The sequence below is a fragment of the Crocodylus porosus genome, unplaced genomic scaffold, assembly GCF_001723895.1.
Source record: "Crocodylus porosus isolate Cpor-Errol unplaced genomic scaffold, CroPor_comp1, whole genome shotgun sequence".
Taxonomy (NCBI): domain Eukaryota; kingdom Metazoa; phylum Chordata; order Crocodylia; family Crocodylidae; genus Crocodylus; species Crocodylus porosus.
Genome location: NW_017728947.1, coordinates 66,837,015 through 66,856,533, shown reverse-complemented (window position 1 = coordinate 66,856,533; position 19,519 = coordinate 66,837,015). Strand labels below are relative to the sequence as shown.

General features: G+C 40.0%; 1 protein-coding gene across 4 annotated transcripts in view; it reads left to right on the top strand.

Annotated features, from left to right (window-relative positions):
- The window catches only part of PRKD1 (protein kinase D1), a 276,582-nt gene that overhangs the window by 221,015 nt on the left and 36,048 nt on the right, over positions 1 to 19,519 (top strand). For all 4 annotated transcript variants that reach the window (XM_019551745.1, XM_019551743.1, XM_019551744.1 and 1 more), the window contains 6 exons: positions 5,799 to 6,009; positions 9,829 to 9,906; positions 14,073 to 14,277; positions 16,722 to 16,845; positions 18,059 to 18,136; positions 18,536 to 18,815. In XM_019551745.1, the coding sequence (XP_019407290.1) occupies positions 5,799 to 6,009; positions 9,829 to 9,906; positions 14,073 to 14,277; positions 16,722 to 16,845; positions 18,059 to 18,136; positions 18,536 to 18,815 (976 nt within the window). The remainder of the gene's footprint in view (positions 1 to 5,798; positions 6,010 to 9,828; positions 9,907 to 14,072; positions 14,278 to 16,721; positions 16,846 to 18,058; positions 18,137 to 18,535; positions 18,816 to 19,519) is intronic.

Below are 19,519 nucleotides of genomic sequence, written 5' to 3'. Positions count from 1 at the left end.
GAGGCTCTACTTCACTGTCAGGGCGGCTAGGATCTGGAACCAACTTCCAAGAGAAGTGGTGCTGGCTCCTACCCTGGGGGCCTTTAAGAGGAGGCTTGATAATCACCTTGCTGGGGTTGTTTGACCCCAGTACTTTTTCCTGCCATTGCAGGGGGTCATACTTGATGATCTGCTGAGGTCCCTTCCGACCCTAGAAACTATGAAACTATGAAACATCCCAGGATGCATGGCTTCCAGCACTCCCAACCAGACCAGGAATAGAGCCCAGGTGTCCTAGCCAGTCCTCTAGCGCCAAGTCAGAGGTGTGCAGGCAAGAAACAGTATTAACAGTCAGCGTGCAACTGCTCACAGTATGTTCTGATTTTAATACCACTTAACATTCCACACTTCGTGTGGTCTAAGAGTAGCATTAACTTCACCCTGAGTGTCTCAGAAATAATCTTCTTCAGATGAGGTATTATCTTCACTGGTGTTAGCCAGCTCATGCTTCAGTAATGTCAGTCTTCTTCACAAGGCTAATATCAGCAATTTGTGGTCCTCCGGTAGCAGGAGCATAGGGGCCCTCTCTGCCACCCAGATTGTCATGTCCCCGCCTCCCCTTTCCAATGCTCAAACCTACTGCCTGAATTAGCCTGCACTGTGCAAGCACAGAACAGACATGACAGCTCCTAGCCATGCCCCTGCTCACCAGGTCTCTCGCAACAGGTTAGACCTGTGCATGTTAGAGAGAGTATTAACCCTTAATATGTGACTGCTTACAGCACGTACTAACTTTAACAATGCACAAAAAGCCTTCTGTATATTGGTTGCATCCCTTCTGCAGGCTTACAGATGTATTCCAACTGCTTTAGTGCAGCTCATCAATTAGTAGCGTATAGTTTTTATATACTCATTATTCAATTATTACTCTTTCAATTCAATTTCACTGACTCAGTTTAATATCTATACTGTTAAATGAGGGTGCACATGTCTTTGTGTCACCTAAAGCCACCTGAAACATAATACCAACCTATTAAAAGTATTACCTTGCTTGGGAAATTATTATGTTGGACTGTTTGGTGTTTGGAGCAGAACTGGCTGCTCTAGTTTCCATGGTGTAATCTAGTTAAGCAATCATTTCCTGGGAAGTATCCAAACTTGTTGAGTCAGAAATGTGGCTGGCAACCAGGAAAAAATAATTTCTCTCTCAAACAAACCAAACACAACAGCTCAAGAAGTAGGTGCCTAATAGACAGGATTCTGGCTTTCACTGTCATTTCTAAAAGACTGAATCAACTGCAAGATAGGTTACTCTGTGAAAAATAGGGTAGTTCCCCTTCCTTTCCTTAAGGGTACTTTTAAATTATGTTAGAAGTAAGAACCAGCTCCAGTTATTGTGGGACAGCTGTGCTGAGCTTACAGTTCAAAATATAAGAATTGTGGATTAAAAAGTCATCCTTGGCTATTATTGCATTAGTAGTGATCAGCCCTTTAAAAGGAGTCATCTCTTCTTGCCTGCCTGACAGACCTGCTTAATCCATTTCAATTCCTAAAGTAACTGAAGGGCTAGAGCCAGAAATTACACACAAACCAGTCTCAGTGATCAGAAACCGATTCAAATCTGTAACACAGCAGAAGTTCAGTGCAGATAAATTGCTTTCAAAAGGGCTGAAATTGATATAAGATAAGCCTGGATGGATGTAATATCAGACTTAACTGGTTTAAGTAAAATCAGTTTATTGAATATCTGTCCCAGTTCCCCTCCAGATTCAGTTAACTCGCAGATCTCCAACCTACCAGGATGCTTTGCACCTCCCCCGCAAGCTCTCCTTACAGGATGGGCAGACCAGTATTGTGCCCAAGCTGTCTGCAGAGCAAGGAGGTGTGCTCTAGCATCCCCCTGTCTTTCTGGCCTGGGCTACTGCAGGCACATGGCTGTATTTGTGGAATCAAAAGTAAATGTCTGTTCATTTGCTTATCGGTTCAAGCTAACCAGCTTAGACTAACCTGCAAAGACTGAATCGATTCATCCTTGGGCTTTTTGACTGTCTGTACTTTGCCTAACTGGCTATCTCAGTTGCATGCCTGCAGCTCCTCAAGGAGTTCAACCCCCAATAATTCCCACTGCTTAAAACAGCCACAGCTGAGGGGAAATTGTTTCTCTACCACATAGCACTACAAGGGATATTTGAGATACACATACACATACACATACACACACACACACACACACACACACACACACACACACACAAAAGTTGTACATCTTTATTATTTGAAACATCCATTAAGCCAAATTTGTTGTTTTTAAAAATTGCAAAGGATGTTCTCTGGCAGGTAGAGCTTCTCTTTGTTCTCAATGAAATTGTACACAATTAATCTCAACAAAAATGAACTATTTCTTTAAACTCCACCATCTTTCATATCAGCCAGCATATTAAAGTTTCCATTAAGGAAAACTGTTTCACCTCAATCTGCAGAATTCATTGAGCCACATTAAAGACATTGGACAAAGAAGGTAGCAAGTTGTAACATATTTGGATTTGCAGATCACCTTTGGCACAATCCTTTAAAAGAGGCTCTGAAAAGAACTAAGTAATCACAGAGCAAGAGGTAAAATTTTGAGTTGGATTACACATTAAATTCTAAAAAAGACCAAGAATAAATCATTATTTTTCAACCAGCTGCTTTGAAGATTGATCTGATACTTATGCTATTTGTTATATGAATTAATACTCTGGAAAAGGGAGGCAAAGAGTGAGAAAGCAAAATGTATTTAGTTTAGTTGGGATTAGGCAAGGCTCTGAGGAACTCCAGAGGGAGATAACAAAATTAGGTGGCAATAGAATAAGCCAGTAGTAGGTAAGCTCAAAAGAATAGAGTAAGGATTCAATATGTAGTTTCACTGAAAAAAGATTTGTATCTCAAATGCTAGTTTCTGCCAGTAACATAATGAAAGCAAAATGAATGCTTCTTTCAATCTGCCCCTTCCAATTAAAAGAAATAAAATCCCAGCTATGTAACTGAATGGGAAAAGATCCCAAAAACGTCCACTTTGCAAGGCCAAGTCAAACCACAGTGCACTGTAAATAATGTTCTGCAGATGCTAGGTTAAAAATGAGACGAAACATTGAAAGATCCTTTTTTTGCAAAAGCAGAAAGTGTTCAGAATAAAAGGTAGTGTGGCCCAGGCATCATTGACAGTATCTTATACAAAAAAAGGAAGTCCAGAGCTAAGTGGCTGATCCTAGCCATAGGCAAATACGTGGCAGGAAGGTATCCTTCTCTTGGAATACCGACTCACTCCATGAAAGCTACTGCAGCAGAATGACTGAAGTTGCCTCCACCTACTCCAATATTTTTCCTCTCCTATTCCTAAATTAAGGCTGGTGATAGGAGGACCAAGTTAGCTGTATGATTTCTGGCTCTTCTTGTGGCATATACTTGTTTCCTCATGTGAGAAGGACTGCCATCTACAGAGCCATCACGAACAGGAATGTCTGTGCATATGTTCACAACATATGCACTCACTGGTCTGGTCACCTGTGTTTGGCCTGCAGAATTACACTGATTCCTAAGCCAGAAGGCTTACTGTCCAGGTGGAGGGAGAGGACCCAGATTTCATAAGCAGGCTTTTTAACAAAGGGCGGTTTATCCTGACTTTGAGATTTTTTTGAAGTTAAGTACAAGCACTTAAAAGTAAAACATACAAAAATCCTTTGTTAAAGGGATCTATAAACCATTTGATGAGATAATGATTGAACAAATGTTTTCTTTTTGTTTCAGGCAGAGAGTTTGGCATAGATTCCATACATTACTAAATTTCCATGAAGAAATACAAAGTTTAGGAGCCCAATTAAAGGGAGAGAGAAGGGGGAGGTAGAGAAAAGTTCATATGCTGCTTTTGTACAATATTCTGGTTGGCAAACTTAAATTTGTTTATTTTACAGTGGAAATACAGACTTCGGGGAAAAAAACAAAAATGATGAATGCTTCAATTTTATCCAGTTGGCTTTAATGTTCTAACTTCTGGTTCCTAACATTTCAGTTCACATGCTCTGTTAATATCTTAACCTGTGCTGTAGTCCAGATTTCTTTGAAATGCTATGTGAATCACATTACTACTGAAAGAGATAAATATATATAAAACGGTTTCTTGTGTGCACCGCTAACACAGAGCAAACAGTTGCTATAAGAGTTTATTTGTAACTTAAATTTTATACTATATCTCAGTTGTTACAGAAAGCAACAAATGCTTCACACTGTTACAGACTGTGGCTTGAAGCAAGTGTATGATGCCATGCATCGCTAAATCCATAGATTGTGAAAATAATAGAACAAAGCACATCTTGCTTAGGTCTCATTGAGTTGACAGAAGTCTACCTGCACAAGCAAAGTATTATTTGACATTCCAGATGAATTTGGGGAGCATATTTAGATAAAGGAGTGGATCTGCTAATCAGTAATGCTACAGCCTATGCTCCCCCTGAGAAACCAAAAACATTATCTGCAGTAAAATCAAAATAAGTAATTGTTCTTTACCATATAAAAGCTTATTGGATTTCAGAGTGAAAAATATGGGGGAAACACTAGCAAAGCCTCAAACAAACCATCCAACTGCTGCCTCTTATCAGTAGTGGCCTTAGCGGATGGAAAACTGAATGACTGCTCAGGGCCCCACACTTTAGGAGGGGCAATTTTTTTGTTTTTTTGGGGGGGGGGAGTTAATCTTTTTCAAGGAAATGGCTCTATTTGCATTTTAACATTCAACTATTTATCTAATTCCCCCAAGGAATATTAAAAAGAGCCACGAAACAACTGTGGTGGGTTAATATTTATCTGAGTACATATCTCTAAGGGGCCCCAAATGACTCTCTTGCCCAGGGTTCCCACAAGGCCACCACTGCTCTTATTGTCTTAAATTGTTTTCTAAATTTTTTTTTCAAATTCAGGATTACAAATTTCTCTCTGCTCTTAGGTTCCCAGATAGCAGTATCCAGGAAAAAAGAAAGTGCATTCACCTTTTGCGCCCTGGAAAACTGCACCCAGTCATCTTAGATAGAAATCTTGGTGTAGTAATCTAGATTGTTGTTAGTTTGAGACTAGGCAACTACAAGAAGTTCAGTCTAAATGCAGTTTTGTAGGCACCTAAGGTTCAGCAGGCATTGTGAAATTGCTTGCTTTTTGGGTAGGACATCTTCACTACAGAATGATACCTAAGCTCTATAAGTTATGCTGGCTCTCAGATCACTTCCAGATGACATTCAAATATTTACTATCTACTAAGTCTTAAGTGGCCAGTGATCAGTGACACCTTTTCCTACTTCATTTCCATGGCAACTGTAGATATACTTACCTTTCTGTGAACTGGGAAAAAGTGTGGGAGTAGGGGGTGAGGTAATTCTGCATGTTACTCTTCTGGGGAATTTATTCTACTATATAGATTGGTATCCCAATCTTTTGGTCAGGTATTCTAGTGTAGATTTTAGAGGCTCCTGGCACAAGGCTACTGACTGCTATTCTGAGCTCTGCATAGATCATTTGAGGGAGACTGGCTTGGATGATACAAAGGCCCATGAATAGAGCCATTTGAAAAAATGCCAGTTATGAAAGGGTGGAATTTTCAGAAATTCTCTGCATTTTTCTTTTGTGTTTTCTTCCCCCAAAAATGATTTTTTCCTCCAAAATAAGTTTTCAAATGTCATTGAACACTGAAAAAAATGAAAAGTTTTGTAGCAAATGTACATAAACATTACACTCCTTAAACGTTAAAAAGTAAGTTACATATGTGTAACTGTTTATTCTGTATGTGTTTACAGCAAAAGACACCCTCAGAATCATTCATTGGGAGAGAGAAAAGGTCAAATTCACAGTCCTACATTGGACGACCCATTCAACTAGACAAGATCTTACTTTCCAAGGTTAAAGTGCCTCACACTTTTGTCATCCACTCCTATACACGTCCAACAGTTTGCCAGTACTGTAAGAAGCTTCTCAAAGGGCTTTTTAGACAGGGCGTGCAATGCAAAGGTAAGTGTGGTAAACAAGGTGTTGAAAACAATGTTAGCTAAAGCCAACAAGAATCTTAATAATGTATTTCTTTTCAGGATGTAATCTTCATTTATTACTAGTTCATTGTACTATAATTTATATAAAACATGAATGTGACTAAATATGAGGTATCACACTTATCTGGCCCAATTGGCAAGTGAGTGTCATGGGACCAGATAAATAGGGTGGGCCCCTCCTCCCTCCACCCCTGCATGCTAAATCCAGCACTGACAGCACACAGCACTCACCCTGGTTGGATTGGGAAATGAGCTGCACATGGTTTTTGCTTCAGTTGATCTGGGCCAGATGCCACATGTAGCACATGTCCTAGACTGCCTGGTGTCTGTGCTGCGCCTGGTGCAGCCTCAGACAGTCCAGAGCAGGTGTTGGATCCAGCATGCAGGTGACCCACGAAGCCTCCCACCTGCATGCTGCGTATGGTGCACCCAGACTGGGCACTCTTGGCACTGGATCCAGCATGCAGGGAGGCACAGACTAGCCTTGTGCAGGGCCAGCACCAGGGGCCAGATGATACATCTCCAGAGGAGGAATCTGGCCCATGGACCAGGGATTTGACACCCCTGGGATAAATTATTTAATATTTAATATTCCTTTCCAGGCCCTATATTTAAACATAGAAAACAATTCAGTGGATCTGGAAAGGGATATCAATTATTCATTATGTTCATATATAATACATTAAATTTTATATTTATTGTCATATTTATGTGAATCAAATGAAAAATATATATATCCAGGACCATGGTAGCTATATAATGTGAAATATTAGTTATTAGAGCTCAAAATATTGTGCCACAGCCATAATAAAGGCTTCTAAGCTAGCATTAGATGGCTGTTAGGTCCCTTCTACACATTACAGGTATTGCACAGTTAGCTGGTTAAATGCATAGTTAACTGAAACCAGCTAGCTACATGTGCAAAGTAGCTATCACGCCATAGAAAGATACAACCAGATATAAAGTTAGACTTAAAAAATGTGCACAGACTTTATAGCTGTTTGGTATCCGGTTTTAATTTGCATGTGTAACCGGGTCTCCCCTCTGGCTGGGAGCCCTGTCAGGTGTCCCACAGGGGCTAGAAGTCCCTGGGAGGGACTGGGAGGGACTCTCAGTCCTGGCAGCGGCCAACTTTGCACCACAACTCTGGATCATGGCAGTGCACCTCCCCATGCCAGGACCCAGCTGGGTCCAGGTATCTGTGGGGCATGACCGCGTTCTCCCAGTCTTGGGAGTGCTGAGACACCATATGGAATGATAGGATGCATGATTGTGTTGATCTCGCATTAGATCCCATTGCACCTGCACATGTAGAGGGACCTTTACACTACCTTTATACTTGTTTTCAGGCTTTAAGCATGTGCATTGTAGGATTGAAGTCTCTGGACTTTTCTTACTTTGGATCTAAAAGAGGTGGCCTTACAAGAACAGTTTATCCAACCCTATAGCAGGTTCAGCCAATCTGCTTGGTGTCAAAGGTCCCCTACAGGATGGACCTACCGGTTCACAACCCCTAGTCTCTACTTAGCCTCTTATCTCTCACCTGCCATGACTTGTTCTTTAAGGGTTTTTTTTTTTTCAGAGACACTGTTGGCAGAGAACAGGGTAGCCCCTTCCTAGTTATCTTTGCCTGGTGCACTATCCTCTGGACTTCTCTGCCCCAAACTCTATGGGGTGGGCCTCACCTTTTAAGGCAGCCCCTAATTAAGCCTTAGGGGTAATAATTGTGGCCTCCAGCCACCCCCATATTCACACTCCTGCCTTGCAGATGTTATCAGCTGTTGTTCTCAGAAGGTATCTTGCTTCAATACACAATATGGCCTATTCAGAGCTTTAAGCACCTGTTGAGATCTTGGCCTTACCAGGCTTCTGTCCCTTTTTTCTAGCTGGGTCCCATCAGCCTAGGCCCACTGCACTCAGGCCCAGCTTCTGAGCTCTAGCTCCCTCAGATTTCGATCCCTGACCTTTCACCCATCATGGAATAAAGTCCCTGGGCCTCTCAGCCTCTGGCCATCTCTGGCTTATGCCTGGCCTTGGTGCTCCCTGCGAGTACCCTGCTCTGGACTTCACATTCACCCCTACAGCCACACCCAGTCCACCAGGTTAACTTTAACATAAAAGTAAGCTTCTGCTTTAACAAAAATGTCTTTGCTCCCTGGGTGCAATACAGCAAAGGAAACAAAAAGCATTGCTGCTTTAACAGAAATCTTCTTGCTCTGAGTAAACAAATGTCACAGGTGCGGGTTAGCCACCCTGGCATATAACCCCTCATGAACCCTCAGGCTAAGTACAGTCAAAAAGCCCAAAGCTGAATTGTTTCAGTCTTTGAAGGTTAGTCTAAATAGCAGAAATTAAATTGAAACAGAAGTGAACAGACATCTACCTTTGATTCAGGAAATGCAGCCACATGCCTGCAGTAGCTCAGGCGAGAAGCCAGGGGCACTAGAGCATGGCTTTCTGGCAGTTAGCCAGCATGGGCTGTGTTTGCTTCCTCTTCTTGCTGCCTCCAAAGGTCCCTGGGATTTGCAGTCCACGGTCGCAGCAGCAGGACTCTGCAGGGTTGCTCATCACTTCCTCTTCCTGATTCCAGGTGTCTCTGGGATTTGTAGTCCGCAGTTGCATCCAGGAGCAAATTTGAGTGGAGGAAGGGGTGTTTAACTCCCCTTCTTGGACCAGACCCCAGCTGCATGCCCCCCCGAAGACTGAGCTTCATTCCCAGATGGGCCTGCCTCCCCCACTCCCCCACCTTGGCAGCCAGCCCTCAGTGCTCCAGCTAGGGAGCAGAGGGGCAGGTCCAGCCCTGCTCTCTGGAGCAGACAGCACAGCTCAGCCCAGGGCTGGAAAGCATGCTGGGATACCGGGGGACTGTGATTTAAGTTGAACCAGGAAGGGGTCATAAGGGTCTGGGACGGAAGTTAGATAAACTGGTTTGACCCAAATCAGTTAAGTCTGATACTACATTCAGCCAGGTTTATCTTAAACTAGTTTCAGCCATTTTGAAACTGGCTTATGTGCACTGAGCATCTGTTCTGTTATAGGTTTGAACCAGTTTCTGATCACTTAAACCAGTTTATGTGCAACTTCTGTCCATAGCCTCAGTGCCTGGGCCACAAAGATTCCTTGCGCCTGTAACACAGGAGCTGCTGAGTCTGTGCCCTTCCCCAAACACAGAGTACAGCTTCTCATTCTCTACTTCTGGCTTCAGGCAGGTTTATGTGACCACGAGCCCCTTCCCCTTGCCAATTGATTGCCTCCTCTACTGCCAATTCAGTAGTTTTAATCTCTTAGTTAAAGGGCAGGCTCTTTTCCTGCTGATCTGTTCTCTTAAAGTGGTAGGATGCTGGCTCCCTGACATGGGTTCTGCCCTTTCAGACTGACTACACTGATCACTGTTTCTCCCTTTTTCTTTTCCTCCCAGCTGAGTAACAGGGTTCTAAAAATGTAGTGTAGTCAAGACAAGTAACACTTCAGCATGTTAGCTAGTTAAGCTGAAGTTCAGTTTGGAAGTTCAAGTTGATCAGCTAACTTACCCTTAAATACACATACCCTTATGTACACTAGAGTTTCAGAATATGTTGTTCAACATATTCTTTAAAACAAATCCTTGATTGTAGTAAAGACAAACAGTTTGTGTTTTAAACTATCCATCCTTTTTCTAATGTTGAGCAGGATGCTTTCAAAGCAGCTGTTTTGAACTCAGGTTTTCAAATGACAGAGATTTGCATTTATCTATGCAATACAAATAGGGTCTTTCAACAGAATGTTTTCTTTGCCTTATCAGATTGTAGGTTCAATTGTCACAAGCGCTGTGCGCCTAAAGTGCCAAATAACTGCCTTGGTGAAGTAGCCATTAATGGGGGTAAGTTGTCTTAATGATTGTTGCTTATTATGCTTAGATTACCAGTAAAAGAAAAGAGCTTTGAACAGTGCCTGAAGAAACACTTGCTTTCTGTTTCCTGGGAACGTTTTTCCTTTGTAAAATATTGCATGAAGTATGGGAAGAAACCTGCTGATGGCTCATGCATCATCTTCTCAGAAACAATATTACCATCATTTTAGCACTTGCCTTTTAGAAAGGCCCAGGTACATTATATAGCCAGAATAACTAGGTGATCACAGCAGCAAAATTGTTCAGTGTCCATGGGCTTTCAGAAGTATACATTTAGTAGGATGCCAGTGGCAGCCAAATATTAATAAATAAATAAATTAACAAACAAACTTTAGTCAATAAAAGCCTAGAAACAAAAACAAAATTGCACTTTAGATCAGGAAAGAAAAAGGTGTTCATTTTAGGATGATTGCCTGAGAAGAAAAGTATACCTGGAAGAATTGGGCAAGCCGTCCATGAGAAAATTCTGCCCCTTCCTGTTGGCATGAAGCTCATTGCATCAAGTGCCAAAAGTTAAAGTCTGGAAATCTGCCCACTTTCTCTTGCATGTGACATCAGTTTTATGTCAAGTGCAGGAATGTAGGGGTAGGCTTGACAGACGGTACTGATGGGAAAGAGGGTGGTTTTAGATTAGTTGTTGATTGCTCTGAAAATGTCACTTTTCCATGCGATAAGGAAATAAGATATGTGGTAATGTGTTAAATTCCTAATACATATCACAGTATATGAAATTGTCAGCTTGAACTGTGTAGAACTTTATTAAAGTATGTATACGGTTTTATTAAACAACCTCCTCTGTCAAAGTTTTTTTCTTAATTTTCTGTTTCATTAAACAGATATTGAGTGCTTCCTAAACCTAAGTTATTTTTAATTGAATAAAATGGAAATACTGGCAAAACTGACTATACAAATCACAAATCTCCATGTGTAATGCCAGTTAATCTCAGATGAAAATTATGGCTGACATTTTCAAAAGTATAACTAATGATTTTGGGTGCGCAACTGGAGACAGCTTATAGGGAACCTGATTTGTCAGAGTTAGTGCTTGACATTTCCTGAAAATCTTCCTTCTAAAATGTCTTACCTGGGCACTCAGAATCACTAATCGTGTTTTAAAGTCTTTACTAAATCTCCGGCTACTATAAACACTCCTATAATAACATTCTATTTTGCTATAACTCCATGGTGGTAATGCACAGATTGACATTTAAACCCAAGGGCTAAACATTTGCTGGAAAAATAATCTGTATGTTCATTTCATCAGTGAGTCTTCTTCATAGAAAACCAATTCCCACTTTGAAAAAAAAAATGTATGGGGCACCATATATGATAGTGCAGATAATTGTGAGCACAGAGCCTGTTTGGAGGTCAGAGAGGGGCAATGAAATCACCAAGTCCTTTGGGGCTTCTTGAGAGCAATGCAAAGCAGAAGAAGAAATAATGGTGAAAAGAGATGTGATCCATGTAGACAGGGAGACAGGTACTACATTTGAAGAGTTGGGCAAAGCTATATACACTCCTGAACCACTGCCTGTTGCTCTCTGCTCTTGTTCCTGGCAGCTGCACTCCACACGACAATGGCTTCAGCCTTCCCATGGGGGAAAAATACCATGCTGTGTTTGCCAATTTTCCTCCTACGCTGTGCCTGATGCCAAGCTGATGAGAAGTATGTGGTGCTGTCTCTGTGGGCAGCACTGAGTGAGGAAAGTTTGTCTGAAGCTCCTGCTGAGAGAGGAGCTGCTTCAGAAGCTGCTAAGAGAAGGCACTTTTCCCTTTCCCCAGGACAGCTCTTCAGAAGCGGTGCCCTTCCACCTGTAACTTCTTACTGCTGTTTCTGCTTTGTGGTGCTTTTCCTGATTAGTTAGTGCATTCCCCAGCAATGGTAACTAGATCCTAGATACAGTGAGTACAGTGCCCTTACCAGAACCACAGGCTGTTTCATTTCATGCACTCCCATTTATTTTTATAGACTTGTGGATAAGTTTCTTTAATTCAATCAAAGTAATTAAAATACGTTGCTCTACCTGTCTCCTCAAAGTTGCTCTACCTCCTCAGTCATGTTTCTATCCCAGAGTAGCAAATAATGGGTAAGGATGGAGATATGAAATTCAAACTATGATTTTATAGTGAACAATTTAAATTCTAAATATCAGAGATTATTTTTAACCTGCTGTGAGTTTAGTATAAATAAGGATTAGAAATACTAAAGTGATGGGGCACAACCAATAGATCCCCACACTTTAATATGTCAGCCATGACTCCATGGTTATTTCTGCTATGAGTGAAGTCCAATATGTTCTTTACGTAACCTCATATAAATAACTTGTATCCAAATTATTGAATTAATGGGTATGGTTTGAGTGGTTAAAATCTACCAGAATGACCTTTATTCCTCTCCTGTCCCCTCCAGCTACATGTCATCTGTGAAAATGTTTCGCTATCAATCACCTTCCTCCACTCTTTCTTTCTGAGGCATCCTTTCTGTAAAACTGGCTTTATTTTTATTAATGGCATTTGAGAAGACTTCTCCCTCCTGCCGTATGCGCACACAGACAGAACTAGGATTGACACACACACAGGGTCTCATAGTTGTTTCTTCCCTACTTCACCTTGCAGTACATGGCTACAAACTGAAAGACAAACTTCATAGAAGGCCTGATATTCCCATTCTTACCTGTTAGTACCGCAGTTTTTCAACTCTTTAATCAAAGTCTGTCTAGTATCTGGCTTACCTGGGGCCAAAATACCTGTGTTTTTAAATTCAAAATTGTTCCAGCAAAAGATGTATAAGTGTATGATAAATGTTGAGTATATGATGCATGTTGTTTCTTATTCGTATCTCACTAAGGCACCTCATGGCTTTAAGAGCAAGAGAGCAGTATTCAACTGTTTGAGGAAAAACGATGACCACATCCACACAAAATGCTGACTGCACAGCGTAGCTCGTGACATGACAGAAAGCATGGTGCGATGCTGCTCTGCAGTAGTATTGGGCTACTGCGCAGTCCGTGTCATGAAAAAGCCATACAGCAGCACTACTGCGCAGTAACTCTGGTTACTATGCAGTCATTTAGTACTTGTTTATACAAGTACTTGTATTACAGTAATGACTACAAGTACTTGTACTAAATGACTGCACAGTAATGATTACAAGTACTTGTACTAAATGACTGCACAGTACTTGTTTATACAAGTACTTGTACTATAGTAACAACTTAGTCAGTGTCTTATGTAGAAGCAGCCAATATAAATGCAGTATGGAATTAAAAACAGTACTGGAAGATCCTGGTAATGCTGTACCAAACAGAGTCAGATTGGTTCCAACTAAAGTCTTAATATAGTTTTCCAAGTAAAAAAGAGATTTTTCATTATGTTGGTTTTTGAAAGGACAGGAAACCAAATTTTTGGGACAGGAATGAACCTGATGCTGTTTTATTGCCCATTTTCGCCTCTCTAGTGATTTACATCCATCTTGAGGTGAATCCTAACTCTGCATTTTCAGTGCTACCTAGTTTTGGAATTGCTGAGATCAGTTTGTTACATTCAGATTACTTGGAAATAGTTTCTTTTCAAACTATGCATTACTCTGCTGCTTTTTGCAACCTTCACACAAAAGGGAAAAATCAGTGGTTCAAAGAAATTATATTTCTTTCATTATATAATTCATGTTTCTAAATAATTATCCTGGGAATTTATTTTAATAGCTTATGATCATGTAATAGGAAATTGTTAGATTTTAAATTATTTCTCTAACCATACATCAGTTTGCACCTGTGGACTGCCAGCAGCTATCAGGCACATCATTCAAGCTGTATAAAAAATCTGCCAGGAAATTTAGAGGATAAATGTTCATGAGTACAGAAAGTTGGAATAGAAGCCCATGGACAAGAAATCTTGCTTGAACTTTGGCAGTTCTAACAGAAGATTGTATTTTATGTTTTCTTTCTGGAAATATTTCTAGAAATACTGCATTTTTCATGATGGAAATTCCCAAAACCTATTTAATGATAGGACATCACTATTCAAATATGGACCTCACTGTTTCCTAATTCCAAGGCAGCATTGTTCTATGCTCTGTGTTCTTGGTTTGGCCTATCCACCACTGTATCATAATAACACTGAAAACAATATTGCAGATTTGCTTAGTCCTGGGGCTGACTCTGATGTGGTCATGGAAGAAGGAAGTGATGACAATGATAGTGAAAGAAACAGTAGTCTTATGGATGACATGGAAGAATCTATGGCTCATGATTCTGAGATATCAATGACAGGATGCCACAGTGACAACGGGGACATGCAAGATGCTGATCCAGACCATGATGATTCTAACAGAATGATCAGGTGAGCTGTGGAGCATAAGCTATACAGCCATTTCTTATTGTATCTACTGTGTCTGTGATGTGAACAAAAACTTGAACATTTTTATATAGTCCTCCAGAATGTACAAAAATAATAAGGATATTTTGTGTTGTCAAAATAACTCTTACAACTGCTTTCATAGAAACATTTTTTTTCCTCAAATCCCTTAAATATAACTGGCTTGTAGAAAAAGGAGCAGTACAGTGAAAAGAAAGCAAGCACCCTACATTTGTTTGTTCTGAAAAACAACAAGAATGACCTTTTTTCATGGGTTACAGACTTCTTATTGTTTATTTTTTCCTAGCTCTTTTTAACCTAAGATAGTACTGCAGTGGTTATGGTTCAGATCGAGATGTAACTAACTCCTTGGGCCCATCTACACAAGACACTAACTGCACTGTAGCCTAATACTACGGCGCAGTACTAAGTCATGGCAAAAAATGTGCTAGCATGCTACTGTGCAATAGTGCTAGTTAGCATCACTGAAAAGCCATGTGCAGACATCACTGCACAGTATCACCAGTTACTGTGCATTGATGTAGTACTTGGTTATACAAGTACTAAATTTAATGTGCAGTAACTATGACACGTTAATGAACGTGTAGACCCACCCCCTAAGAGGTAACTATATGTCTGTCCAATAGGGATGAAAAGTTATGTATACTTAACTTGAGTTTTGCAGTTTCCCAGTCAGATTTAGTAAATCTGAGAATAGAAGTGAACCCATCAGATTGTTCCTTTAACAACAAAGTTGAAGATAGGCATAGTCTGATCACTAAAAGTTCCCACAGAATTACCATATCATGTAGTAGCCTGGTAGTTAAGTAGATGAAACAGTTCAGTTAAACTTCCAGTTGAACAGTTTTTCTCAGAAAAGTTCAGTCCTTGAAACTGATTTTTTGTAGGAATATACAGTCAAAGCTATGCTATCCAGCATTTTACAAGCCGGCATGCTCTACTAACTGGCATGCCAGCTTGTAAGATAAAATGAAACAGGAAGTGCCCACCACGGCACTTCCAGTTTCTCCAAGCCCCCGTGGAGAACCAGGAGCACCAGGAGGATCAGGCCCCAACTTGCACAAAGCAGCCTGCGCTGCCGAGCCCCTATGGCCTAGGGGCATAACAGGCTGTGCAGGGCTGTACGGGGCCTGCCTCCCTGTCCTGTGGGGCCCTCAATTAACCACTGACTGGACTATGAAATAGGACAGGCAGCGATGCCGTGGGAGGGACGGTGATGCTGCGGGAGGGGTGGAGAGACCCCAGACGTGGCAGGAGAAGCGGCGGCTGGGGCCACTCAGTTAACCAGCATATTTTGTTATCCAGCATCCCCCATTCCCAGGGGATGCTGGATAACAGAGCTTTTACTGTACCTGTTTCAACAAAACTTCTATTAGGAAAGCTTTCTCAGGCACCTGATAAAAATCAGAAATCATATCAGAGTAACAAATAGCCTAGATATCAGGACACTCACCTAGGATGTGGCTTACATATTTAAATTCTTTTGTGAAGGAATATTAATTTTGAATGTAAGAGTGTACAACACATAAAGAGTTTCAAAATAAAAGAGAGGGAGTAAGAGACCAAAAGAGAAGTTTTAAAGTGATATTTCACATGGACTTCCAGATTTGGCATAAAATTTCTCTGCCGTCAGCTTTATCTGCAGATGTACAAGAATCAGTCTCTCAGTATAGTATCACTTCAATTTAAACATACCCTTCTAATGAAAATGTCAGAAACAGTTGTTCAACAGCTTGAAACCCCAGGCTTTGTTAAATAACAGAAACACAGCATGTGAAAATCATAACCACTGACTGGACTATGAAATAGGAATATCAAAAGATGACATTATCCTCAAAAGTATCTTTTTATATTTCCAATTAGACTTAGAGTGTTGTAACTTGTGATTATAATAACACAGCTTTCACCTAGCACTTACAATTGCAAAACAATTCTTCTTCAACTATCTTAGTTTGGTCATGACCAATATCCTTCCCATTGGGCTGAAATTTTGATAAAAACCTGTATTTATTTGCTTTGTAGAGCCTATCTAGCATTTTGCAGTATCTTTTTACCAAATCATGCAGATTCATTCAAGAGTCCTCAGTTCACGGATGGATTAGAATGAGTAAGGTAATTGCAAGAATAGCTAGAAACCCTAGTGGCTGAGCAATCAATTCAAGTCCCTGGTCTCATTCATGCATAGCAGCACTTAAACCTTTGTCTCGCACACCCAGTTGTCTTCAATAACCTCCAGTTTACTATCTTATTTGTTCTCCTCTCTAGTTTTCAACAGGTTTTCAACAGGACAGGTAACCAATTGCTCTCCCAGTTCTATTTCACCGGATACTAAATAACTGTGTCATACTTTGAAAGTGTTTTGTTTAAAATTGTGTATTTTTTTAAAGTTTGTATTGATTGTTTTAAAGCCCTTCAGCAAGCAACAATATTCCGCTAATGAGAGTGGTACAGTCTGTCAAACACACAAAAAGGAAAAGTAGCACAGTGATGAAAGAAGGATGGATGGTTCACTTTACAAGCAAGGACACACTGGTAAGAAAGATTCTTAACAAGGACATCTCTTACTAAATCTAGTTGATATAGTATTAAGGGATATGATTCAGCAAATATTTATACACTTGAGTCATTAAAACTAACACTGATTTTTAAAGATACTCTCAGGATTGGATGCTACAGTTTTAAATATCAATATATAAAAGGGGCCACATACTAAAACCACATGTAATTCTCATTTCTCCTTGTTAGGTTAGTTACAGAACAAAACAAATCTGAAGATGTCAGATTTACTGTCACAAGCAGGTGAATGTGAAGTCATTTAGAAAGAAATTCTAAGAAAATAAGATCATTTACCAGAACATTTATTAAAGATGTTTGGCAAAGAAAAATGCATTGCATTCCAAAATTTGTCTAAGTCTATCCCAACTGTGCAGTTGGTCCAATAAAAGGTATTACCCACAAAAATCCTTGCCTCACATTTATATTCTAAAACTAACATTTCCTACATAAGATGGCTTCTTGAGGTCCTTTCAGCCCTACTTCTCTATGATTTCAACTATTTTTTAAAGAAGAATTAAGACTTTTGTAAACCATGATGTATTTGGAGAGGGAAAGTTATTTTTCTACTGAATCAAGCATGAGAACATTAGTTTTATTGTAGGATATAAAAGTGAAGATGCTGGGTATCATGCTCAGTACAGACAGAACGATGAGTAGTCTGCTGAGCATAACACAGGGTATGGACAAACAAACATTTGTAGAGACTTCAAAAGGGGAGGAAGAGCTGCAGCTCCAGAGTGCAGCAGCTGTTATATTATAACTGTTACATCTGCATGAGCTCATAGTGACTCACATGAACTAAATTGCCCTAACTTTGACTCTGGATGAAGTAGGATTAAAGTTGTAGCTGTTATGCTAAACTAGTACAGCTACAGGCTCATAACATTTAAAGTATGACAGCTGCTGTGAAGTCTGGAGCAGCAGCTTACCAAGAAATGTACAAAGCCTGTACCTACAGAATGCAAATGGAATTTTTTTTAATTTTCATACCTCAGCCAAATATGAATAGATTTTCATGAGAACAGCATGAAACCCCAAACTATTCACTTATTCAAACAAATACAAAAATCCTTCTGAAAATCACGTAACACAATTATTTATCCTTCACAATGTATTTTATTAACAATATCTCATTTACATACTTTAAACACTGTTGAGAAAATATTTTTATTATAATTTTTTGTTACAGAGGAAGCGACACTACTGGAGACTAGATAGCAAATGTATAACACTCTTTCAAAATGAAACTGGAAGCAAATATTACAAGGTAAAAATGGCTTCTGTTGTTTCATGCAGTTTTTTCCATGTTTTCCCCAGACTTACAGAATCCAATGCTTAGAAACGAGTGAATAGATCTGTTAATAACTATTTACTTGTATTAAACTACTGGTACTTCTTTTAGATACACCATTCTATATTTGTTTTCATTATTTAACTTGTATATGTGTTTAACTTGCCTGTTACCACCAAGGTACAGACCAGAACTTACAATGATCAGCAAAATACTTATACTATACAACTGATCATTCTTCACAGAGGCAATATATCTTTGGTGACTAAAAGCAACAGCTAGTATTATACTTTAAATTAAATGTATCCTCAGTTCAGTTTTATTTTACGGCACTTTAATAGTCTACATGCAAAAGTTAATATCTTCTCTTGCCAGGAAATTCCATTATCTGAGATTTTGTCTCTGGAACCCGCAAAAAACTTTACTTTACTTCCTCAAGGAGCCAGTCCTCATTGTTTTGAAATAACCACAGCAAATATAATATATTACGTTGGAGAAAACTTAGAAAACTGCTCAAGTGTCCCACTTAATAACAGCGTCCTCACCAGTGGTGTTGGCCTGGATGTGGCAAGAATGTGGGAGATGGCTATACAACATGCTCTGATGCCAGTCATCCCAAAAGGAGCACCAGCAGGATCAGGCCCCAGCTTGCACAGTAAGTGTACTTACCTATCTTCATTTTACATATAGACAGCGTATTTAAGAAGGTACTACATACTCCACTGGGATTAATATAAATAGTCCCACTGAAGTTAACAGGGCTTAGGAAACACTTTGGGCTAATATTGCACAAGTATATTAATATTTGGTGTATACAGTTATTAGCGAGGAACTTCAGAGCATGTGCTAGAATAGAATATCATCATCATTTTTCTTACTAACATGATTAAATGCAAACTTTATCTGGACTAAGGCTTCCAGAATCCTGGGAAAACTCTGAACTCCAGAAGGCTGCATATGTTGCTTGCACTTGGGAGGAAGACCAATGTAAGATAACAAGTAGGGGAAAATGTCTGTGCCTAAACCAGCTTAAAATCTTGTTTGTGCAGCTGATCTTTTACTTCTTTCTTTACCACTATCCTGATTCTAGGTTACTCTGTACTTTCCATAAGTGAAATTATTTAGGGGCTGCAAGTTTATATGACAGGAATAGGGAATGGAGAGCTGGATAGGAGCTGAGTTAGAGTTTTTATTTGATTTGGGGGGGAAAACCAAACCAAACCAAACAAAAAATATATTTGTTAAAAGTTTCATAGTTTCTAGGGTTGGAAGGAACCTGAGTAGATCATCTAGTCCAACCCCCTGCCATGGCAGGAAAGAGTACTGGGGTCAAATGACCCCAGCAAGATGTTCCTCTAA